A 25,927-nucleotide genomic window follows, 5' to 3' on the forward strand; every position below is an offset into this window, starting at 1 on the left:
TTGTTTATTTATTTGCGGTATTTCTATCCCGCCTTTCTCAAGCCCGAAGGCGAGGCAGGGTGGTTTTCAAAGGTAAAGGTTTCCCCTTGACATTACGTCCAGTCGTGTCCGACTCTGGGGGGTAGTGCTCATCTCAATTTCTAAGCCGAAGAGCCAGCATTGTTCATAGACGCCTCCAAGGTCATGTGGCCAGCATGACTGCACGGAGCGCTGTTACCTTCCCTTCAAAGCAGTACCTATTGATCTACTCACATTTGCATATTTTCAAATTGCTTGGTTAGTAGTAGCTGGGGTGAACAGCAGGAGTTCACCCTGCTCCCCGGATTTGAACCTTCAACCTTTCGGTCAGCAAGTTCGGCAGCTCAGCGGGTTAACCTACTGCGCCATTAGGGGGCCCTGAGAATATAGTTATAATGTATTAAAAAGACCACAAACAAGGTTAAAAACTTGGCATTGCAATAAATTTCCTTTGAACAGAAGCTGGCCACTTCAAGTGCCTCCGGTGTCACTATAAGAAGGTCCTCCATTGTGCATGTGGCAGGGCTCAGACTGCCTTGTAAGAAGTGGTTTGCAGTTTGCTCTTCTCCACACTCGCATGTTGCAGACTCCACTTTTAACCCCATTTCTGTACCTCGTGGTGCCAGAGCGCAATCTGTTCAGCGCTTTCCAAGTTGCCCTGTCTTTCTGTGTGCCCAGGTGGGAGTCTCTCATCTGGTATCAGCCACTGATTAAGGTTCTGGGTTTTAACCTGCCACTTTTGGACTCTCGCTTGCTGAGGTATTCCTGTGAGTATCTCTGTAGATCTTAGGAAACTGTTTCTTGATTTAAGTCATTGGCATGGAGCCCCCGGTGGCGCAGTAGGTTAAACCCCTGTGCCGGCAGGACTGAAGATTGACAGGTTGCAGGTTCGAATCCGGGGAGAGGCGGATGAGCTCCCTCTATCAGCTCCAGCTCCTCATGCAGGGACATGAGAGAAGCCTCCCATAAGGATGATAAAACATCAAATCATCCAGGCGTCCCCTGGGCAACGTCCTTGCAGACGGCCAATTCTCACACCAGAAGTGACTTGCAGGTCGCTCCTGACATGACAAAAAAAAAGTCATTGGCATACTGGCTGATATCCGAACAGAGGGTGGGTCAGAGATGTCAATGCTTTTGTCCTCTCATTGCTGGCTGCTACTCCGCTGTGGATATCGGGTGGTGCAATACTGGCTGAACAGTATAATTTCTCCAGCAGTGTAGGGCGTAGACATCCTGTCTCATCCTGTCAGCATGTCTCATTAAGAGCCACATCCACTGTTTTAATGTAATGAGATGTGTTCCACACTGGGCATGCGTACTCAGCAGCAGAGTAGCAAAGCACAAGGGCAGATGTCTTCATTGTACTTGGTTGTGATTCCCAGGTTGTGCCAGTCAGCTTTCATATGATATTATTTCTAGCACGTACTTTTTGCTTGATAGCCAGGCAATGCTTGTAAGTCAGAGCACGGTTCAGAGTGACTCCCAGAAATTTGGGTGTGCTGCAATGCTCCAGTGGGATTCCTTCCCAGGTCATCCTGAGAGCTCGAGATGCTTCTCTGTTCTTAAGATGAAAAGCACAGGTTTGCATTTTTGATGGATTAGGAATCAGCTGGTTTCTCCTGTAATAGGCAGTAAGAGCACCCAAAGCTTCGGAGAGCTTCTGTTCAACTATTTCAAAGCTCCCTGCTTGAGCGGTGATGGCACAATCATCAGCATAGATGAAACTCTGATCCTTCTGGCAGTGGCTGGTCATTTGTGTAAAGGCTAAACATTGATGGAGCAAGCACGCTCTCCTAAGGCATGTGGTTGCATCTTTTTTTTTTAACTTGTCTCTAAGATTGCATCTTAAAATGGTAAGATCTGCTCATTCTGCCTTAGCTTTTATATATATGGCATATATATATATATATAAGGCAAATCGTGATTTTACCCTTTATATATTAAGTATCATCATTTTACTACACCATTAGATATAATGAGAATACAGGATCCACAGATTTTGACATCCAGGGGGGATCCTGCAATACAACCCCAAGAAGGGCCAATGCTTATTGCTCCTGTCGCCTTGCAAATATCCATTTTCCCTTTATCAGGATTCAGCAAAATGAGTTTACTTAAAGCTCTATACTGCATTCTCAGTCCTTCAAAATTAAATCAAGCTATACATACATACACACAACATTTGGTACCTTAAAAAATATCTTTTACAAGGAAAAAAGACATCTTCCTAACCAAGAAAATGTTTATTTATTTATTTATTTATTTAGTGATTTTGTATACCGGTCTTCACCCCTCTATCGGGGGACTCGGGCCGGTTTCCAATAATAAAATCACAAAACAATCATTAAAAACATCATATAACATATTCAATTAAAACGTTATAACAGCAAAATGCAATCACATAATAACAATGGTCAGTTGTCATAGTGAATTCGTTGTCCATCATTCATCGTCATCTATCCGATTACAGAAATATTGATTCACTCGTCGAAAGCCAAACCCCATAGCCAGGTTTTCACCCGTTTTCTGAACGACAGAATGGAGGGGGCAGTTCTGATCTCCAGTGGGAGAGAGTTCCAGAGTCGAGGGGGCACCACCGAGAAGGCCCTGTCCCTTGTCCCCACCAGACACGCCTGAGAGGCCGGTGGGACCGAGAGCAGGGCCCCTCCAGACGATCTTAACCTAGATGGTTCATAGGGGAGAATACGTTCGGACAGGTAAACTGGGTCGGAGTCGTTTAGGGCTGTATAGGTTAACACCAGCACTTTGAATTGTGCTCGGAAGCTAATTGGCAGCCAGTGGAGCTGGCGCAACAAAGGAGTAGTATGCTCCCTGTACCCTGCTCGTGTTAGCATTCTGGCTGCCGCACGTTGGACTAGTTGGAGCTTCCGGGCAGTCTTCATAGGCAACCCCACGTAGAGAGCGTTGCAGTAATCTAAACAGGATGTAACCAAAGCGTGGACTGAGTTGCTTGGAGTTTTCCAGGCTGGCCATGTTCCAGATGCATTCTCTCCTGACGTTTTGCCCACATTTATGGTAGGCATCCTCGGAGGTTGTGAGGTTTGCTGGAAACTAGATAAGTGAGGTGTATATATCTGTCCAGAGTTGGAGAAAGGACTCTTGTCTGCTTGAGGCAAGTGCAAATGTTACAATTGGCCACCTTGATTAGCATTGAATGGTCTTGCAGCTTCAAAGCCTGGCTGTCTGCTTTGTTGGGAAGTGTTAACTGGCCCTGATTGATTCTTGTCTGGAAATCTCATGCTTTTTTGAGTGTTGCTCTTTAATATTTACTGTCCTGATTTGAGAAAATACTTCCAAGCGTCACTAGGTGGCGCCAGAAGCTACACAGATTGAATAGGATGCCTGATGTCCTGCAATTCAACGTGGCACAAAATAATTGAGGTTGGTATAGAAAACTTTTAGAAAAATAGTTATCCTGTCTGGCTCGTTGGTCTAGGGGTATGATTCTCGCTTAGGGTGCGAGAGGTCCCGGGTTCAAATCCCGGACGAGCCCCATTTTTAGAAACTTTTCAAATCTTCCTGTTTGAAACTACTGAAAACATTTTTGGGAAACTCAACATTGCTTTTGATGCCTTTTACTGTCCTTGAATTCCTTCCATTTGGTGTAATATTTCCTACATTCTCTGTTTTCAAGAAGGGCCTTTTCAGCTTCAAAAAGATTGCTCTTCAGGCCCTATCTACACTGCCATATAATCCAGTTTTTGAATCCATGTTATCTGCTTTGAACTGGATTATATGGCCGTGTAGACTAATATAATCCGATTCAAAGCAGAAAATCATGATTCGGAAACTAGATTATATCGCAATCTGGATCCAGTCCGAGTGATGTTTTGTATCTTGGATAGCTAATGCAGTCCTGTATACTTTTACTTGTGAGATGGATGGTGCGTTTACACTGGAGAATTAATGCAGTTTGACACCGCTTGAACTGCCATGGCTCATTGCTATGGAATAAAACGGAGATGTAGTTTTACAAGGTTTTTCTTCTTCTCTCCAAAGAGTGCTCCTGTCCCACCAAAGTACATCTCCTAGGATTCCAAGGCAATTTAAGTGGTGTCAAACCGCATTAATTTTCCAGTGTAGATACACCCTAAGATGTCTGACATAGCATGTGATTTTCCCCACCTCTGTATCTTGCATTTAGCATGGTTTTATTATTGAACATTGGAAAGCAAAAATCAATTTAAAGTTGATTTCACAGACATTTGTCTCCCTTTTTTTTTGTCCTGTCAGGAGTGACTTGAGAAACTGCAAGTCGCTTCTGGTGTGAGAGAATTGGCCGACTGCAAGGATGTTGCCCAGGGGACGCCCGGATGATTTGAGGTTTTTATCATCCTTGTGGGAGGCTTCTCTGGAAAGAAGGGAAGTGGGTGAAATATAAATAATCCATCTTCTTCTGAACAGTCTGATTTGATCCTTGCTTTAAAGTGCAGAAGGAGTTTGTACTCAATTAACTTGGATGTCACTTCTGGACGACATTTTGGCCAACTTTCTATATTTTATGTTTTAGGATCATTGGAAGGTCAGAGTAATCAAGCCGCTTTGGTTTAGGAACTTTTTGGGGCAAAACATTTTGAGGTTTAGTACAACAGGCTGAAACTGCTGTGCTGCAGAAAAATCCTGCTGATCGAAAGGTCAGCACTTTGAGCCCAGATTGGGATGAGCGGCCGCCATTAGTCCTATTTTATTATTTATTTATTTACAGCTTTTATATTCCGCCCTTCTCACCCCGCCGGGGACTCAGGGCGGATTACAGTGTACACATATATGGCAAACATTCAATGCCAATTTTTGACATACAAACATATACAGACATACACAGAGGCTATTTAACTTTTTCTGGCCACCAGGGGAGCTGTCGCTTTCATCGTCCATCTGCGACGCTGATGAAGCACTTCCGCATTCCCCGCATGCTTCCCCGCTGGAAAGCTTTGCTGGAGTGTTCTTTATGGCCTCATAAATCAGTTAATTTAGCCTCCCCACACTTTAAGGTGGTACCTTATTTTCCTACTTGACAGATGCAACTGTCTTTTGGTTTGCAAAGGTCGACAACAGGCTACACACAATTGGTTGGAAACCCACTCCAACCCGGGCTGGGTTCGAACTCATGACCTTTTTGGTCAGAGTGATCTTAATGCAGCTGACACTCAGCCAGCTGCACCACAATCCCGGTGTCCTAGCTCCCCTCCCCACCTACCAGGTTGAAAGCAAAAAATGCAAGTAGATAAATAGGTACCGCTTTTAGCGGAAAGGTAATAAAGGCACCCTTAAGGACATCAATTGGGAGGAAGCTCCTTGCATGGAAGATGGAGTGACAGCACCCCCTCAGTCTGAAATTGAGCACAACTTCCAAAATGCCGAAAATAATATGGGAAAAGCTGCCTTTACCTCTGTTTGTGTTGTCTGTCCTTGTTAATTGTATAATCAGGTATTGGATGTTTGCCGTATATGTGTCCTGTAAGACGCTCTGAATTCCCTTCAGAGTGAGAAGGACAGGGTATGTATAAACAAACAAACAAACAAACAAACAAACAAATAAATACCGAATTTATAAAATTATAATCTGGAGAGCTTTGGGAGACTCAAGGACCCACATCTAGGGGTCCCAAGGTCCACAATTTGGATTGCAATTTGGAAGAAGAACCAAGTTGAGACTGTTTTCCTACCAAGAATGTGGTCTGATGTTTCAAAACATCAGAAAGAATTACTGCTATATGTTAGGCCATCACATTAGCAGGTTTAACTTTGTGAATGGGAATAGTTGTAGATTTCATGAGGTTACAGTTTTCATCTGGCTCGTTGGTCTAGGGGTATGATTCTCGCTTTGGGTGCGAGAGGTCCCGGGTTCAAATCCCGGACGAGCCCTTTTTTGTCGCCCAACAGGTGCCAAAGTCGCACACAAAGCTGACTCCCAAGTTGGTCATGGCCCTTGAGCATTCACAAAGGGAGGCTTGAACCTGCTTGACTGACAATTGCCAGTAAGTATTAAACCTTGTCATACAGGTGGAAGGAAAATTATGTCAGTTTGCAGGTAGCCAAACCAGTTGTCACCTGTTTCCATTAACTCATTACCTCTGTCATGAGGTTTCGGGAAAGAATGTGAGTAAACATCTTTCTCTGTGCTCAAACATGTGTGCCAGGTTTAAGCTGCAGCCTGTTTCAAAGATTATTTGAGGTGTGCTCCAAAAAACTCATTTCCATAGCTTGGACACACTATTCCTTCCAGCCGTTCACATTCACTTTCAGAATCGACTACTGTATATATCTGGTGTTGCACAGATATGCCTTTTCTGAATATAGATCTCAATTCTTACTTAAGTTCTGTCATCTTAAGGACTTCTTTCTCCCTTCTCCAGCTTGCTTCCATCTTTGATTCATCCTTTGAGAAGGCCTTCCTTACAAGGTCTTTATGGCAAGGTCACTTCCTGCTAGGACCGCGGATAAAAGGACCCATGCCTGGCGAGCGTATGCTAAACCGAATGGGCCAGGACAGGAACACAATTCACCAGATTGAAGACAAGCCACAGAGGTTTGATTTAATCCGGTCAAAAGGGATGCAAGTACAAGCGAATGCTTCAAAAGCACAAGGATAAACATCCAGAGAAAGCATGATGCCTTATTCAGTTTGACAGCCATTCAAAATTCTCAAAATTGACTGAGAGAAGGGCCGGTCAAGATCTGTGCCCTGATTGGCCAGAAGTCCCTCTGACATCACTGCTTCCAGGCAGGGATTCCCTTTGGTGGAGAAATGACAACTAGGAGTTGGCCAGCCGAGGAACCAATCAGCTATTGTGATGCCCTGCCTGCTGGGAAGGGGTATAATCAAGTCAAACAGTGTCAGTGAAATATCAATAAGCTTTTGATTAGGCCAACTCCTAACAAAAATAGGAGTTTCCAAATTAGCGAGGCTCCTGGAGCAAAAGGTGAAGATCTTGGGCAATTAAGGGCTTGGCTGTCAATAAAGAGGTTTAATAAAAGAGCACACACTCTAAGTTTCCATGGGCAGCTATCTCCAAGCTTTGAGTGAGCCATATAACTATATAGTTATATGGCTCACTCAAAGCTGAGCGATAGCTGCTCATTGTCAGTTTATCTGGGTTGACATGGAAAGTTACTTATCTTTACATACATACATACATACATACATATATATATATGAACAATGGGTCCAGTGAATATCTGGTCTGGGAAATGGCCAGAGGGGCTTACCCAACCTTGCTTTTCCAGGGGATTATCTTGGCAGGGTCATGGAGAGTTGACTGTCTCTGGGCTGTGTCTTGATACATGTCAAAAGCAGTTTTATACAGGGTGAGGCAGACAACTTCCTTTTTTAAAATGTGCGCCATTCAGTCGGTTGAAGACGTAGCAGAGTGCTAGTGGTCTTGTTCGAGAGGCGGGAGTATAAAGTATATAGGTTTTCTGTGAGCGAGCGGATGGCGACTAATGGATGGCATATGTTCTCTATCAGAAACTAGAGCTGATGTGGGCTATCCAATGCAATTTTCTGAATCAGCACCCACAATAACCAAACCAAATCTAAAATTGACCAAAAACTGATTTGTAACCCTTTTGTTACTAATGTTGGAGAGTGGTCCCTGGTCAAAAAAAGGTTGAGAACCACTGATATACAGGATACCATTTTATCAGACCACTGTATATAACACTATGTAACAGAATTTGAAACATTTTCTCTTTCTGGTCTGAAAGTGTTATTTCCGGTTTAATTGTGCAACACTTACTTTGAAAATAGTTGTTATAGTCCAGAATTGTGTTGAATTGGTTGAGACTTGATTCATTGAAATACTATAGCAAAATGTGCTGCAGGATGTCTTGCAAAAACAAAGTTTTTGTTGTTTGGAAAGGGTCTTTGAGTGAAATTTGCAAATACTAAGTAAGGGGCTTTGAATGAAATTAACAGCAAAAGGGAGACATACCCTTTCTCTGACTTAAAAAGAGCATTATGGAAGAAAATGTTTTTAAGTACAAGAAGGTACTTTCTTATACAGGATGCTTGTGGTTAACTTCAAAGGTTGTTTTTTGAAGCGCAGAGGCCGCATGTACAAGAAGGTACTTTCCATCAAAAGGTCAAGAGAGGGGGCTGGAAAGCGAGTACTTTCCATGATAAAAATGTTCTTGTTTACTTGAGGTTATATATTTGGTGGTCAAAAGCCAAGGGGGACGGCAGTCACTTGAATGGTAACATCTGCGCATGTTGCTTGGCTGTCCATCTTCTTCATGAAGAAATTAAAAATAAAACCTTGTTTTTTTTTATCTTTCATTGGGACTGTCTCCTTCCTTTTGTGCTCCCGCAATGTGGACCTAAAAAGACCCAATTTAGGGTCTCTAACAGTTTAATAAACCATTTCCATGTTTTTTATAACAGAACCAATTAGAAAATGACATTTATAATCCAGGGGAAAAATTGTGTTACATAGAGATGGGGTTTGGTAGCTTTTGGTACAATTTGTGGATTCTGGAATCAAACTCCAGTAGATACTGAGGGCTCACTGAATATCCTGGAGCCGCAGTAGCATAATGGGTTAAACCCTTCTGTCAGTTGAACTGCTGACCTAAAGGCCAGCAGTTCAAATCCACGAAATGGGGTGAGAGCCTGTCTGTCAGCTCCAGCTTCCCATTCAGGGACATGAGAGAAACTTCCCACAGGATGGTAAAACATCCACGTGTCCCCTGGGCAACGTCCTTGCAGACGGCCAATTGTCTCACACTAGAAGCAACTTGCAATTTCTCAAGTCACTTCTGACATGAAAAAACTGGATATGTTAAAACAAGAGGAGAGTTGTTGTTCACTGCAACAGAGAAATGTATTTTCAGATTAACATTTCCTCCTTTCTCTCTTTTGTAATCACCAGAAGCAATTACTGTGAACTGCACAGCCCCAGAGACTATTTAGCTGAAAGAAAGCCTTGAAATTACAATACTTTGGGGACCATCATGCCATTCAGTCCCAACCATTTCAGATCTAGGTAACAAAGGCAAGTAGGAATAGCTACAATTATGTCTTAAGCAACTGTATTAATTATTGCTCTTCCCTGGGGGAATCGTGGGAAAAATTCACAAGCCTGCGATGAAAAAACTTGGTTCAAGATTATATCCAATGTATCATTGGGAGTGGAGTTCAAAAAGCACAATAAAAACACTGCACATCATAGTAATAATAATAATAATAATAATAGTCATTATCATTTTATTACTTACCCACCTCTCTTCACAACTCTTTCACAAAATTTATTATTTAATATAATTTTATTACAGTTTGTTTCCAAGACCCCTATGGATAACTAAATCCATGGATTTTTTTTCTGGAATTCCAAAGTGTTCCAAAATTCAGAATTGCTGAGACAGTGACGACTTTGCTATTCTTATGGTTCAATGCACTCAAACATCCATGCATATTATTAAAAATACTATATAAAATTACTTTCAGGCTATGTGTAAGTGTGAAACATAAATGAATTTTGGACTTGGGTCCCATTTCCAAGGTATCTCAGTATGTGAAGGTAACGGTTTCCCCTTGACATTAAGTCCAGTCATAACTACATTATCTTTTTTTTTTGCCTTTTATTTATTACTTTGTATGTTTCTTTTCTTTCTTTTCTCTCTCTCTCTTTATTTCTTTAAAAATATAATAGTAGGTTGATTATTTTCTTTTTCTCGCTTATCTTTCTTTCTTTTTTTGTATATTAATTTAATTTAATTTCTTTAACCTAAATGGAATCCAAGGAACGGGTTGAGCTCCTGCTGTTAGCCCCAGCTTCTGCCACCCCAGCAGTTTGAAAACATGCAAATGTGAGTAGATCAATAGGCACTGCTTCTGCGAGAAGGTAACAGCGCGCCATGTAGTCATGCTGGCCACATGACCTTGGAAGTGTCTCTGGACAGCACCGGCTCTTGGCTTAGAAATGGAGATGAGCACCAACCCCCAGAGTTGGACACAACTAGACTTATTGTCAAGAGGAAACTTTTACCTTTACTAAAAGGAAGTGTTAGTTATATATGCTATATAATAATATAATATAATATAATATATTATAATACAATATAATATAATATAAATAATATTATATTATTGTGACATATAGATGTATCAGTAACTTTTATTTTTTTGTCAGGAGTAACTTGAGAAACTTCAAGTCGTTTCTGGTGTGAGAGAATTGGCCGTCTGCAAGGACGTTGCCCAGGGGACGCCAGGATTTTTTGATCTTTTTCCATCCTTGTGGGAGGCTTCTCTCATGTCCCTGCATGAGGAGCTGGATCTGACAGAGGGAGCTCATCCGCGCTCTTCCTGGATTCGAACCTGCAACCTTGTGGGTCTTCAGTTTAACCCTCTGTGCCACCAGCGGCTCCATCAGTCTAACTGAAATATTAGTAAAATACTCTTTTTTAAAAAGATGCTAGAGTACAGGATTTGGGAAAGTATGGCACTTCAGATCGGGACTGCAAGTCCCAGCAGCCTTAGCCAATGGTGAGGAATGCTGGGAGTTGAATTACAATGAGAGCTGGATGTTGTCCTTTGTTGTCATTTTTTCACTGTCTTTAACATTCGTTACCAAAAGAACACTGGTGGTGGCACTGCGTCACGGCAGTTAAAGGGCCCTTCTACACTGACATATAACCCAGAATATCAAGGCAGAAAATCCCACAATATCTGCTTTGAACTGGGTTATCTGAGTCCACACTGCCATATATTCCATTACAAAGCAGATCATGTGGGATTTTATTTAGCTGTGTGGAATGGGCCAAAGTGATGTCAAACTGCATTAATTCTACAGTGTAGATCAAGCATGGGCAAACTTTGGTCCTCCAGGTGTTTTGGACTTCAACTCCCACAATTCCTAACAGCCGGTAGGCTGTTAGGAATTGTGGGAGTTGAAGTCCAAAACACTTGGAGGACCAAAGTTTGCCCATGCCTGGTGTAGATGCACCCATGGACATACAAATCCCTCTTTCTATTATTATTTTCTGACTTTGCCTAGTATGAAAGTGTGTGGCGCAGGTGATGAGAGCTCCAAAGGGATCAAACTTTCTGAAATATCCCCAGAGTCATAAAGTTTTCTGAGAAAAGTTTGCAAGATGTAATGAGGTCCCTGGACAGGTATGAGAACACCTGCTCAAAGGTAGGAAGGTAATTGGAGGCAGGTAATTCCTGGGAGGAACGACCGATTATCTCACCTTGGCACGTTCAAAGGTTTTTATTAAAGCCACTTGGTTTTTCCATTGAGGATTCGAGAAGTTGATGAGGAGCCGGGCAAATTAGTCTTGGGCTTGTTTGTGCAGGAGAGAAAAATAGCTCTACTGCAAGGAAAACAAAACAAAACCTGGGACCTAAAATGCATCTATGCCAGACCTAGGCCAACTTGGGCCCTCCAGGTGTTTTGGACTTCAACTCCCACAATTCCTAATAGCCTACTGGCTGTTAGGAATTGTGGGAGTTGCAGTCCAAAACACCTGGAGGGTCAAAGTTTGCCTATTCCTGGTGTAGATGGACCGGGCTGTGGTGCAGCTAGTTAGTAGCCAGCTGCATTAAATCACTATAGACCGAGAGGTCATGCGTTTGAAGCCAGCAAGGATCAGAGTGAGCTCCCGACCATTAATAGTCCAGCTTGCTTTTGACCTATGCAGCCCGAAAGACAGGTGCATCTGTCAAGTTGGAAATTTAGGTACCGCTTTATGCAGGGAGGCTAATTTAATTAATTTATGACACCATAAAACCTTTCAGCACCGTGCATAAGAATTCCTATCGGCTGTTAGGAATTGTGAGAGTTGCTGTCCAAAGTTTGCCTATTCCTGGTATGCATGGACCAGGCTGTGGTGCAGCTAGTTAGAAGCCAGTTTCATTAAATCACTACTGACTGAGAAGTCATGAGTTCGAAGCCAGCCTGGGTCGGAGGGAGCTCCCGACCATTAATAGTCTAGCTTGCTGTTGACCTATGCAGCCTAAAATACAGTTGCATCTGTCAAGTTGGAAATTGAGGTAGCAACATGTGGCAGGGGACGGCTAGGATATATATATATATATATATATATATATATATATATATATATGAGGGGTATTTTTTAAGTAAGGTCCGTTTTGTTGTAGATACTAGTAGTTCGCGCGCATACTGCAACGAGCGCGTGCGTCGTGTACTGGCATGCCTCGGGAACAACTGTGCTCAGTTTCCGCTCTGTAGCTCACCTGTACGGTTCTGTTCTGTGCTTTAAAAATGTTTAAGACTATCAACTCACCCTCCGCATGTGAGGTTCGCTCAGTGATACGGTTTTTGTCAGCAAGGAACCTGCCTGCTGCAGAAATTCATTGACAGATTTGTGAAGTGTACGTGATACTGTTATGAGTGAAAGCAAAGTGCATAAGTGGGTACGACAATTCAAAGATGGCCATGACAACGTCCATGATGAGGACCGCTCCGGTCACCCTTCTTTGATTACAGACGATTTGGTGGCTTCAGTTGAAGCGAGGATTTGTGAAGAGGGTATTTTAAAATTGGTTCAGAGGTATGATAAGTGTTTGAACAAACTTGGCAACTATGTCGAAAAATAGAGTGAAGTATGTACTTTCTCCTGCTGAGTATGTACTTTCTCCTGTTGATCGAAAGGTCGCAGGTTCAATTCCGGGGAGCGGCGTGAGCTTCCGCTGTCAGCCCTAGCTTCTGCCAACCTAGCAGTTCGAAAACATGCAAATGTGAGTAGATCAATAGGTACTGCTCCGGCGGGAAGGTAACGGTGCTCCATGCAGTCATGCCGGCCACATGACCTTGAAGGTGTCTACGGACAACGCCGGCTCTTCGGCTTAAAAATGAAAATAAATTTACTTTTTTGAAATAAACTTTCGTTGTGTACTTATGTTCCAACGGACCTTACTTAAAAAATACACATTGTGTATTTTGTTGAACATTACATTTTTATTTATATTTTAAAGCATAACTCCAGCCCCCATATATATATGGGGGCTGGAGTTATGCTTTAAAATATAAATAAAAATGTAACGTTCAACAAAAGATTGCCCCAGGCACTGCCAGGCCATCAAATGCTAATCAAGGTGGTTAGTTGAAACATTTACACCTGGCTCCAACAAGCAAGAGTTCTTTGTCCCACCTTGGTCATTCCACAGATATATAAACCCATTTTCCTAGTTCCAACAGACTTCACTACTTCTGAGGATGCTTGCCATAGATGCAGGCAAAACATCAGGAGAGAATGCCTCTAGAACATGGTTGTATGGCCCGAAAAAACCTACAACAACCCAATGTAATGTTCGTTTGTGGGATTAACATAACTCAAGAACCACTGGGCAAGTTGACACCAATTTTGGACACAATACACCTATCAAGCCAATGAGTGACACTGAAAAACACAGCATAAAAATAAAAATTACATTACAAGGTATGCACAAAACCACACACACACACACACACACATATACACAAACACATATGCTCACACAAAACACATACACAGACTGGGCCACAGCAATGTGTGGCAGGGGACGGTTAGTACATAATAATAATAATAATAATAATAATAATAATAATTTATTTATCGTGTCATCAGCAACCATTGTATTACAATTCTAACAGAGCAAAACAAACAGACAGATTAAAAAGAAAAAGAAAAAAACACACACAGATTTTGCAAACTTGGTAGTTGGTTAAATGTCCTTTGACCAGTATCTGGCCACTTGGAGTGCCTCTGGGGTTGCCGCAAGGAGGTCCTCCATTGTGCATGTGGCAGGGCTCAGGGTGCATTGCAGCAGGTGGTCAGTGGTTTGCTCTTCTCCGCACTCGCATGCCGAGGATTCTACCCTGTAGCCCCATTTCTTAAGATTGGCTCTGCATCTCGTGGTGCCAGAGCGCAGTCTGTTCAGCGCCTTCCAAGTCGCCAGTCTTCTGTGTGCCCAGGGAGGAGTCTCTCATCTGGTATCACTCATGAATTGAGGTGCTGGGTTTGGGCCTGCTACTTTTGGACTCTCGCTTGCTGGGGTGTTCCAGCGAGTGTCTCTGTAGATCTAAGAAAACGATGTCTTGATTTAAGTCGTTGATGTGCTGGCTGATACCCAAACAGGGGATGAGCTGGAGATGTCTCTGCCTTGGTCCTTTCACTATTGGCTGCTACTTCCCGGCGGATGTCAGGTGGTGCAATACCGGCTAAGCAGTGTAATTTCTCCAGTGGTGTGGGGCGCAGACACCCCGTGATAATGCGGCATGTCTCATTAAGAGCCACATCTACTGTTTTAGTGTGGTGAGAGGTGTTCCACACTGGGCATGCGTACTCAGCAGCAGAGTAGCATAGTGCAAGGGCAGATGTCTTCACTGTGTCTGGTTGTGATCCCCAGGTTGTGCCAGTCAGCTTTCGTATGATGTTGTTTCTAGCGCCCACTTTTTGTTTGATGTTCAGGCAGTGCTTCTTGTAGGTCAGAGCATGGTCCAAAGTGACTCCCAGGTATTTGGGTGCGCTGCAATGCTCCAGTGGGATTCCTTCCCAGGTAATCCTCAGAGCTCAGGATGCTTGTCTGTTCTTAAGGTGAAAGGCGCATGTCTGTGTTTTAGATGGATTAGGGATCAGTTGGTTTTCCCTGTAATAGGCAGTAAGAGCACCTAGAGCTTCGGAGAGCTTCTGTTCTACCATCTCGAAGCTCTGTGCTTGAGCAGTAATAATAATAATAATAATAATAATAGATGCACCCTAACTCTCCAAACAAACCCAGGGCCCTTCCACACAGCCATATAATCAAGATGATCAAGGCAGAAAATGTCACAAGATCTTCATTGAACTGGCTTATCTGAGTCCACACTGCCGTATAGTCCAGTTCAAAGCAGAAAATGTGGGACTTCATTCAGTTGTTTGGAAGGAGCCCCAGAATAAAAACAAAATTGAACCCTGCAGCTTCACATTCCGACCACAAGGAGGCGCTAAACCTCAACCTTGAAACAACAAGGAAGCAATGGGACACAGTGTATTCTTTCAGTTTCAAATATAGGTTGGACTGTGTTCCTCCCAGCTGGCTCGTTGGTCTAGGGGTATGATTCTCGCTTTGGGTGCGAGAGGTCCCGGGTTCAAATCCCGGACGAGCCCTGTTTTTGTGTGTGAGTGTCCCCCAATTTCTTTTTCTTTTTTTGGTGGAGTTGGAAATAAAGCCCTTGAGAGTGAAATAAACAATAAGAGACTCAACCATAACAAAAGTATTCATCCAACCAGGAAGTTTGAATCAGGAAGTCCTTGAGTCCAAGCTTTCTAAAGTATTGGGCAAGATGGGAACTGCATGCAAGGCTCCATAGCTCAGGGGTTAGAGCACTGGTCTTGTAAACCAGGGGTCGCGAGTTCAAATCTCGCTGGGGCCTTTGTTATGTTGCTGGAAGAAGTGGGTTTATAAACCCCTTGTAATTGCAATACTATTACCTTAATGTCACTTCTCCTTTTTTTTGCAAGTTACTCATGCATCCACACTGTTGAATTAACGCAGTTTGGTCCCACTTTAACTCCTATAGCTCAATGCTATGGAATCCTGGGAGTTGGAAGGAGTGGGTTTAAACTCCTTGCAATTGCAATACTATTACCTTAATGTCACTACTTCCCTTTTTGCAAGTTACTCATGCATCCACACTGTTGAATTAACGCAGTTTGGTCCCACTTTAACTCCTATGGCTCAATGCTATGGAAAACTGGGAGTTGGGAGTTTTCATAAAGTCTTCATCTAAGATTTCTGGAGTCTCCCCAAAAACTACAACTCTCCCAGGATTCGATACAGCACCGGAAGTGGTACCAAATCGCGTTAATTCCACGGTGTAGACACAGCCTCAGATTTCCCCTTCATTGGCTTCCTTCTTCCCTAGTTTATGCAATCCCGTGTCTATCCATTCCCACGTACACTGAACACGCAAGTCCCTCATTTTGAGCTCAATCACTTTCTGAATTTGCATGTTTACATTCTTGAATGTCAATCTGTGATTGCTTAATGGGGGTGAGCAATAAGGAAACGCACTCTGTACATGCTCAGAGGAACTCTCGTTGAAACAGTCCAATTCCCAAGTTCATGCCATCCCGTGTCTATCCATTCCCACGTACACTGAACACGCAAGTCCCTCATTTTGAGCTCAATCAACTTCTGAATTGGCATGTTTACATTCTTGCAAAGAATGGCAGTCTTTCTATTCCAGCTGTGATTGCTTAATGAGGGTGAGTAATAGGGGGGAACGCACTCTGTACATGCTCAGAGGAACTCTAGTTGAAATAGTCCAATTCCCTCTTCCTGTGGTTTTATTTCCTGCCTTCTTTTTTCCTTCCCGGAAATAAAAGGAGTAGAATGATAATATCCAGTGCAATTTCAACCTGCTGAAATATTTAAATCTTGAACTTTGGTGTTAAGTTTGGATTCCTCCCACTTAGTTTCCAAATACATAAAGAAAGAGGAGCAGAAGAAGAAGGAAGTTTAGGAAAAATATCAAGTAATACCCATGTTGCCACTAGGTGGCACTAGACCAGAAAAGCATTGCTTCAAAGTAGCAGACAGGAACATGGCTCGTTGGTCTAGGGGTATGATTCTCGCTTAGGGTGCGAGAGGTCCCGGGTTCAAATCCCGGACGAGCCCCATTTTGAACTTTTTTTTGATAAATAAGAAGACAAGAGCAGACTCCAAAACGATTAGAGCAGTGGTTCACAACCTGTGAGTCCCCAGATTATTTTTATTAAACTTTATTATTAAACTTTATTTGTACCCCGCTAGCATCTCCCGAAGGACTCGATGCGGCTTACAAAGGCCAAGGCCTCAACACAATAACAACAGACAATAACAATGCAGCAAATTAAAAACATAAGCAATAACACAACAAAACATTATACTATTATACAATAAAATCAGGGCCGGGCCAATGATGGGTACAGGTTAAAAGTGCTGGGTGTGTAAGGTGGTATGTTGGAGTTCTGGGCAAGTGCAATGTGCAGAGAGTATTAAACTCTAATAAAGTGCTTCTGGGACAGAGTGTTGGAGATTATCCTATTCTGGGAAGGCACATCGGAATAACCAAGTCTTCAAGTTCTTCCTAAAGACTGCCAACGTCTTTAGGAACGTTGGGAAGGGTGTTCCAAAGTCGAGGGGCAACCACAGAGAAGGCCCTGTCCCTCATCCCCACCAAACGCGCCTGTGATGCAGGTGGGATCGCGAGCAGGGCCTCTCCGGATGAACGAAAGGAGCGCATGGGTTTGTAGACGGAGATGCGGTCACGAAGGTAGGCAGGTCCCAAACCATTTAGGGCTTTGTAGGTAAGCACCTGCACCTTGAATTGGGCTCGGTAGGTAAATAGCAGCCAGTGGAGCTCCTTAAACAGGAGGGTTGACCTTTCTGTAAGGAGCGCCAGTTAACATCTTGGCCGTTGCCCGTTGAACCAGTTGGAATTTCCGAGCCGTTTTCAAGGGCAGCCCCACATAGAGCGCATTACAGTAATCCAATCGAGAGGTGACCAAGGCATGGACCACTCCGGCCAGATCAAATGTTTTGGCTTTCATCTCCCAGAAATCCTAACAGCTGGTAAACTGGCTGGGATTTCTAGGAGTTGTAGGCCAAAACATCTGGGGACCCACAGGTTGACAACCACTGGTTTAGAGAGCATTAAAACTGAACAGTGGATGCATGTCCCAAGTTTCCTGAGAATATATCCTGGAATAGATTGAGTTCTGCAAACAGACCCAGGACTTATCTGTTCTGTCTTGCACCGGAGAAGCCTGCCCACCTCTCACGATTGCCTTCTTTTCCGTTCCTCTTCCCAGGTGACCTTCCCAGTCCGAATTTTCCATCTCCTTGGCGTGACCAATGCAGCTGGAGGGCTCAACCCTGAGTACAAAGTGGGAGACATCATGGTGATCCGGGATCACATCAACATGCCTGGGTTCGCTGGGCAGAACCCACTGGTGGGACCCAATGATGAAAGGTACGGTGGATAACTCCTCTTTTGTCTTTAGATGACTCTCCTTGTGTGACTCAATGAGGTTATGAGGTGTAATGCCATGGGCCTGGTGTTTGTACACGGAAGTGAGTAAGAGTCCCATTTTTTCTATCACACTCCACATTTCGGGGTATAGGGTAGCAACCTGTGTTGGACGGGGTTACACTCCCTCTGGTCACAGGTCCGCAGTTTGGGTGTCCTCCTGGACCCATCACTTACGCTTGAGGCTCAGGCGTCGGCGGTGGCCGGGAGGGCTTTTGCACAATTGAGACTCGTGCGCCAACTGCGGCCATCCCTCGTAAAGGCTGATCTGGCCGGGGTGGTCTATGTCTTGGTCACCTCTAGATTGGACTACTGTAATGCGCTCTACGTGGGGCTGCCCTTGAAAACGGCTCAGAAATTCCAACTGGTCCAACGGTCGGTGTCCAGGCTGTTAACTGGCGCTCCTTACAGAGAGAGGTCAACCCTCTTGTTTAAGGAGCTCCATTGGCTGCTGTTCATCTTTCGGTCCCAGTTCAAGGTGCAGGTGCTCACCTACAAAGCCCTAAATGGCTTGGGACCCGCATCTCCATATATGAACCCACACGTTCCCTTCGATCATCTGGAGAGGCCCTGTTCATGATCCCACCTGCGTCACAAGCGTGTTTGGTGGGGACGAGGGACAGGGCCTTCTCTGTGGTGGCCCCCGACTCGGGAACACTCTCCCCAAGGACATTAGACCCTAACGTTGGCAATCTTTAGGAAGAGCCTGAAGACCTGGCTGTTCCAGTGTGCCTTTCCAGATTAGGAAACTCCTGGCATCATGTCCCAAATGCACTTTGTTAGAGACTAAGATTGTCTGCACATTTCACCTACCTCCAAAAACCTCTACATACCTCCTGTCAAGTTCAGCACTTTTAAATTGTGTCCATTACATTTGGCCCAGCCTTTTAGATTTTAAATGCATCATGTGTCATTGTTTTTAGTGTTTTATTGTCTTTGCTTGATATTTTATTATTTGCTTATGAGTTTTATTGTTATATTTGTATGTTGTTGTTTGTTGCGGCCTTGGCCTTTGTAATCCGCATCAAGTCCTTCGGGAGATTTTGCGTGGTATAAATAAAGTTAATAATAATAATAATAATTTCTGATGAGCAGTGCTTGGAATCCTTGAAGTGACTGGATTGACCTTGAAGGAGCTGGGGGTGGTGACGGCCGACAAGGAGCTCTGGTGTGGACTCACGACGAGTCGGAAATGACTGTACGAATGAACAACAACAACAACAACAAGAGCTTGGAAAAACTACCTTTTTGAGATACTGACCCTGATATCTGCCAAGCATGTGTAGAGATGCTGAGAAACATTGTCCCAAACACAATTCTGAAATCCTTCATAATTCATAACCTTCAGCAAGTTGCACACTCACAGTCTCACAGGATGACTAACGCAAAACGACTCTGAATAAAAGTTACCAAGAAAGCTCCATGATAGGTTCTGGTAAGACAGCGTTTCTCAACCTTTGGGGTCGGTTGGGGATGTCAGAGGGGCAAAACTAACAAAATGAATCACCTCTCAACAAAAGTTTGCTCTAGGCACTGTCAAGCCATTATATGCTAATCAAGGTGGTCAGCTGAAACATTCACATTTAGCTCCAGCAGACAAGAGTCCTTTGTCCCACCCTGGTCTTTCCACAGATATATAAACCCTTTTTCCTAGTTCTAACAGACTTCACTACCTCTGAGGATGCTTGCCATAGATGCAGGCGAAATGTCAGGAGAGAATGCCTCTAGACCATGGCCATATAGCCTGAAAAAAACTACAACAACCCAGTGATTCCGGCCATGAAAGCCTTCGACAATACATTTAACAAAATGAAGTTCAACAGGGACAAAAGCAAGATACTCCACTTAGGCAAAAAAAAGAAAAGAAAAGCAAAAGTACAGAATGGGGGATGCCTGGCATGACAGCAGTATGTGTGGAAAAGATGTTGGAGTCTTTGTGGACTGTAAGGTGAACATGACCCAACAATTTGATTCAGCAGCCAAAAACCAAAACCAAACCAAACCAAACAAAACAAAAGGATTTTGGCTTACATAAATAGGAGTCTAGTGTCTAGACTCAGGGAAGTCATGCTGCTATTCTGCCTTGGTTAGACCACACTTGGAATCACACTGTGTTCAATTCTGGGCACCACAATTGAAGAGAGATATTGACAAGCTGGAATGTGTCCAGAGGAGGGCCACTCAAATGATCAAGGATCTGGAGAACAAGCCCTATGAGGAGCGGCTTAAAGAACTGGACATGCTTACCTTGCAGAAGAGATGGCTGAGAGGAGATATGATGAGGACCCTGTATAAATATGTGAGGGGAAGTCATAGGGAGGAGGGAGCAAGCTTTTTTTCTGTTGCCCTGGAGACTACGACACAGAACAATGGCTTCAAACTACAGAAATGGAGATTCCGCCGGAACACTAGGAAGAACTTCCTAACTGTGAGAGCTGTTCAGTAGTGGATCTCTCTGCTCCAGAGTGTGGTGGAAGCTCCTTTTTTGGAGAATTTTAAACAGAGGCTGGATGGCCATCTGTCGGGGGTGCTTTGAATGTGATTTTCCTGCTTCTTGGCAGAATGGGGTTGGACTGGATGGCCCACTTTATGATTCTATATTCTCTGCCCAGAAATAAAAGTGAAATTGCTGTTGTTAAATTTATTTTATTCTCAAAATATGAATAAGAATATGGAGGTCAAATTGAATTGTTTACAGCTGGGACATATATGCCAAAGCAACATAAATGTATAGTTAACATGGTAAAAGTTATTAATAAGGAACATACGAACTAGGAAAGGCTGCTGCAGTTTACTTTTGTCTGAATCTGCAGAAAATCTCATCATCTTCTCTCTTCTTTTCTTTCCTCAGTTAAGGAGCATCTACATTGTAGATTTAATGCAGTTTGACACCACTTTGGCTGCCATGACTCAAATCTATAGAATTGTAAGAGTTACAGTTTGGTGTATTACCAGCACTCCTGAACAGAGAAAGCCCAAGACTTTGTAAAACTTCCTTACTTCCTTAGGTGATCCCTCGTAGTTCAAGGATGATTTTTTTTGTCGCGTCAGAAGCGATTTGAGAAACTGCAAGTTGCTTCTGGTGTGAGAGAATTGGCCGTCTGCAAGGACGTTGCCCAGGGGACGCCCAGATGAATTGATGTTTTTATCATCCTTGTGGGAGGCTTCTCTCATGTCCCTGCATGAGGAGCTGGAGCTGATAGAGGGAGCTCATCCGCCTCTCCCCAGATTCGAACCTGTGACCTGTCAGTCTTCAGTCCTGCCGGCACAGGGGTTTAACCCATTTCGCCACCGGGGGCTCCTTTTCAAGGATGATGGTCTTCCAGATGTGGTGTCTTGGCAGTGGGTCTGTAGGTGGCTGTGGAGCCCTATTCTTGATTTGCATTTTCTCCCACAGTGAGGACATCGGTTTCCAGACAGAAGGCAGTCCCTTGACATGCCTTCCTCTTGGCACATTTCTCCCTTTCGCCCTCCATTCGTGCCTCTTCAAACTCTGCAGCACTGCTGGTCACAGCCGACCTCCAGTTAGAGCACTCAAGGGCCAGGGCTTCCCAGTTCTCAGTGTCTAGGCCTTGAGTCCATCTTTAAATGCCATCAACATTCCGTTTTATGTTCTTGAGTTTGGAGTAGAGTAATTGCTTTGTGATTTGTAAAACTACAGCTCTCATGATTACAGAGGAGTGAGCCATGGCAATAAAAGTGAGTCCAAACTGCATTAATTCTACAGTGCAGATGCAACCTTAGTTGAGTGTAAACTCTCTTTGCATTATGAATGCCAGAGATATGAAACAGCATTCATTCAACAGTGTAAATCAGGCATGGGCCAACTTGGGCCCTCCAGGTGTTTTGGACTTCAACTCCCACCATTCCTAACAGCCGGTAGGAGTTGAAGTCCAAAACACCTGGAGGGCCCAAGTTGGCCCGTGCTGGTGTAAACACATTAACTGTCAAACTGGGATAGTTGGATGGTATGAATACAATTTAAGAAATAGCAATGGAGACATTAAAGAGATGGAGGAAAAGAAAGAGCGAAGTGTTGTGTCCAAAGACGCCTCAATAATCGGGGACCTCGGTTTCCAAATGGACAGGGAAGCCTTCCTCGCAGGCGATGACGACTCTCTCTATGCCATGGGCTCCTTCATATTGGCAATCCGGGGCCCAAGAACCCTTCTGCAGGCGGCACACTGTCATGGGGAAGCTGTCCTCGCTTTCCCGGAGGTCTCCGGTGGTGGGCTCCCCAGCTTGGCCGCACACCGCTTGGATTTGGGGGGTGTCCACATGGAGGAAGGTGTTGAGGTGCTTGCAGTAGTTGGGTTTCGCCATGTTGCGGCGTTTCATCATGAGGTTGCAATAATGCTGGATGTCGGGAACCTGGGTTACAGGATAGTCGACGTGTTCTCGAAGGAATTTCTGGTAGCTTTTTGCACTGGCCAAGGCCAACCAAACCGACACCACAAAGAGTGCCACGGTTAGGCCGGAACGTGTGTATTTATGTGCCATTGCTATCTGTTGGGAAAGGGGGTCGAAATGCAGTTGGGTACCTGAGAAGGAAAATCAATTTTTAAAAAGAATTTATTTACATTCAATTACTGTTTCACATTAAATACCAGGCATGAGCAAACTTTGGCCCTCCAGGTGTTTTGAACTTCAACTCCCACAATTCCTAACAGCCTACCGGCTGTTAGGAATTGTGGGAGTTGAAGTCCAAAACACCTGGAGGGCCAATGTTTGCTCATGCCTGATGTATACAAAATCACAATACAGTAAATGAATCGTAATTCAAAATTTAGCTTTGTCCTGATGAAGGCATGATGAAAACACATAATACACATATTGGAAAATATATATTGGATGTAACCATATTAGAAATTGGAATTAGAATATATATTTGAAATCACAGAGGGATATGTGTGCATGAACATTCACTTGGGAAGAGATGCTCTTCCTAAAAGCTGCATATTAGATGCCACAAAGAGGCCAGAAAGAAGTCTATGGAAAGGAATGTCTAAGGCTTCTGGCAAATATCAAGACACCCTTCCATGCCGTACCAAACAGGGCTTATCGTAAGATTAATGATGTAGCCTTGCCATCAAGAGGCTTCTTCAGGTGGATATCTTGAAAAAACAGAATAAGGAGTACACATTGAAAACCCAAGAAGAGCTAAGCATGGTAGATGAAGGAATATCCTGGTTCCAATATAGACAAATTAGAGAATATTACATGAAAGACAAAAAATAGGATTTATGGATAAAGAAACTTTTTGGGACACGATACTAATATCAGAAAACAAGACAATAACAAAAATATATAAGTAGCTATTAGAATTGTCTACTGAAACAGAGCTAATTAAAGATTGTATGGTTAAGTGGGCAGCAAATATCGGACATGCAATACAATTAGAAGATTGGGAGAAAATCTGGAATAAAAAAATCAAATACACATATGCATTCGACTTAAAAGAAAACTGGTTAAAAATGATGTACAGATGGTACATCACACCTCGGAAATTGGCCAAATGTTACCCAAGAACAAATGATAAAAGTTGAAAGTTTGAGGAACAAATGGGCTCCTTCTTCCATATGTGGTGGACCTGTAAAATTGCCAAATCATATTGGAAGAATATTCACGAAAAAATAGAAAAAATGTAGACATAAAGCTAGAACTTAAACCAGAATATTTTCTCTTAGGATTAATAGATTTCGAAGTGGACTTAAATAAGGACAAACTCTTTAATTATCTAGTGACAGCAGCCAGAATAAACTATGTTAGACTATGGAAAACGAAAGAAATCCCATCTCAAGAACATTGGCTAATGAAAATCCTAGAGGTTATGAACATGGACAGACTAACACAACGGATGAATATAAAGCAGAATATTAAAATACCCAGGACAGACTAGACACCAATAAAGAATTTTATGATACAAGAAAACCTGAAATGGATGATCGAGATAAGATAAATTTTAATAAGAAATGCTCTTAGGAGAGACTATGTAAAGAAGCTTGCCAAACAATCAAGGGTGATCTAATGACTAGAGAAGATTAAATCCGAGGTGAAGAAGATTGGAAGTCGAACTAAACCCCCTACCCAAGCCCCAATCCCAAGTTTCGGGTGTGGGTTCCTCTCTCTCTCTCTCTCTCCTTTTTCTTCCATATCTTTATACTTTCCTACTTTTCTATACAAACTAAATGTGCCCCCTCTTTTATTGTATCTGAAATTTTAATTATATATATATATATATATTAAAAAGAGGCTTCTTCAGGTGGGACTTATCTCAAGATGGATGGAAGTTCTTGCTATCAGTAGCTGGTGGGAGACATTCTGGTGCTATGGGGTACAGGATGGTCCTCTAACAGCAACTCTTTAGATAAAGGTGCTTAATGGAAGGTTAAAGGTCTTGAAGTTAAAAATATGCTCTTGAAGACAATGTAAAAGTGAAATTTTGTGATGCACATTGTGATGCTTGTATGATGTATGCATATTATTATAAAGGGTATATAAACCAAGGCAATTCCTTTGTTCATCACCCTGTTTCCTGGAATACCAGCAGGGTCCATATCCAGTTGGCACCAACCGAGAATAAACCGTACTTTTGCAGACCTCAGTAACTCTCTTTTGTCTCTTTTCCTCAAACCTCCTCCCTGCCATTTCAGTCTCATCCATCCATCTTTTCCAAGTCACAAACCGTTACAGATGACTTTCCTATTACTTATCTTACATCCCAGGCCAACCTATGTTTTGGTGCCTCAAATATTAGACCTGTTTCTAGATATGTTTGACTTCTTATTTCTCTTTCCTCTCCTGATTGGTGCATTCTCCTCCCAAGGCATACTGGGGAACGTAGTTTAAGGTAGGGCCTTTTGTAATCTCTATCATTGGGGGCCTGGCTTTCCCAAACTATAGTTAAGTGGCTGTGATTAGCCACATCCGCAGAGCCTCCCTTATGGCAGCACTGGCGAAGATGGGGCCAAAAGCATGAGATTTTAAAAGATTTTAAAAGCAGCTTTACAAAAGTTGCTTAATGGTTATAGTGAAAATTAAACTAACCTTGGGAGACATCCAAATAAATCATATACAAAAAAATGGGTGATTCAAATTCTAAATTCACCATCACCTTTCCTGCATGCCTCAGAACTCATCTTCGTATGTCCAAATTTAACGAATCAGATACGAGTTCCGATCTAATCCAAAATTTTGCACGTCTAGTAGCTAGCTACCTATAATTGTAAAGTAACATATAATTCCTAGAAGATAAGATACTACATCATAAAGACATCACTTTTGCTCAGTTAGTTTTCAAAGCTCACCTTTGTGTTATGATGCTCTGTTCCCTTCTGATGCCCTTCTTGGATGAAGAGAAATACTGAGGCAGGTATTACTCCGGTAGGAAGGAAGAGCATAATTATTCCTCACAAGTCAGGTGTAAGGGCAGACCGACAGGAAATTCCAGAGATGCTTCCAACCTCAAAAATTGCTGGAGGATGCCTCACATTGCAAAGCATCTTCACCAGCATGATGACTAAAAACCTATTTGTATGACAAAATCTAAGAAGCATCTCTTTGACCAGGAAGGGGAAAAGGAGATGAAGCCTGGATCTACACTGCTGCATATCCTCGGATCTGATCCCAAATTATCTGCTTTGAACTCGATTATATGTATCAATACAGACAGATAATATAGGATAAGAAGATAATCTGGGATCAGATCCTGGGATATAAGGAAGTGTAGATCCAGCCAAAGTTACACTACAGTACGCCCCCACTTTCATGGCTTTGACTTTCATGAATTAGATTATATTTAGATTTACTTAGTTCAGTGTTTCTTAACCTGGGGGTCGGGAGCCCTGGGGAGGGGGTTGCGAAGGGGTGTCAGAGGGGTCAGACCTTTC

General features: G+C 43.1%; 1 protein-coding gene and 5 non-coding genes across 6 annotated transcripts; 5 read left to right on the forward strand and 1 right to left on the reverse strand.

Moving 5' to 3' along the window:
• The first annotated feature begins 3,463 nt into the window (after positions 1-3,463).
• Positions 3,464-3,535, forward strand: TRNAP-AGG (transfer RNA proline (anticodon AGG)). The gene has a single exon. It is a non-coding gene; the product is annotated as a tRNA-Pro (tRNA).
• A 2,300-nt stretch (positions 3,536-5,835) lies between these two features.
• On the forward strand, positions 5,836-5,907 carry TRNAP-UGG (transfer RNA proline (anticodon UGG)). Its single transcript has one exon. It is a non-coding gene; the product is annotated as a tRNA-Pro (tRNA).
• Positions 5,908-15,060: 9,153 nt separating this feature from the next.
• On the forward strand, positions 15,061-15,132 carry TRNAP-UGG (transfer RNA proline (anticodon UGG)). The gene has a single exon. It is a non-coding gene; the product is annotated as a tRNA-Pro (tRNA).
• A 193-nt stretch (positions 15,133-15,325) lies between these two features.
• Positions 15,326-15,398, forward strand: TRNAT-UGU (transfer RNA threonine (anticodon UGU)). Its single transcript has one exon. It is a non-coding gene; the product is annotated as a tRNA-Thr (tRNA).
• A 1,175-nt stretch (positions 15,399-16,573) lies between these two features.
• On the forward strand, positions 16,574-16,645 carry TRNAP-AGG (transfer RNA proline (anticodon AGG)). The gene has a single exon. It is a non-coding gene; the product is annotated as a tRNA-Pro (tRNA).
• A 5,292-nt stretch (positions 16,646-21,937) lies between these two features.
• Positions 21,938-25,439, reverse strand: LOC132779331 (ribonuclease-like). The gene is made up of 2 exons (XM_060783023.2): positions 25,346-25,439; positions 21,938-22,579 (listed from the first exon to the last, which is right to left on the reverse strand). Exon 2 carries the CDS (start codon positions 22,536-22,538, stop codon positions 22,092-22,094), a length of 447 nt encoding a protein of 148 aa, XP_060639006.1. The 5' UTR covers positions 22,539-22,579; positions 25,346-25,439; the 3' UTR covers positions 21,938-22,091.
• Between the last annotated feature and the right edge of the window lie 488 nt (positions 25,440-25,927).

This window comes from Anolis sagrei, chromosome 6 (genome assembly GCF_037176765.1).
Source record: "Anolis sagrei isolate rAnoSag1 chromosome 6, rAnoSag1.mat, whole genome shotgun sequence".
Taxonomy (NCBI): Eukaryota; Metazoa; Chordata; class Lepidosauria; order Squamata; family Dactyloidae; genus Anolis; species Anolis sagrei.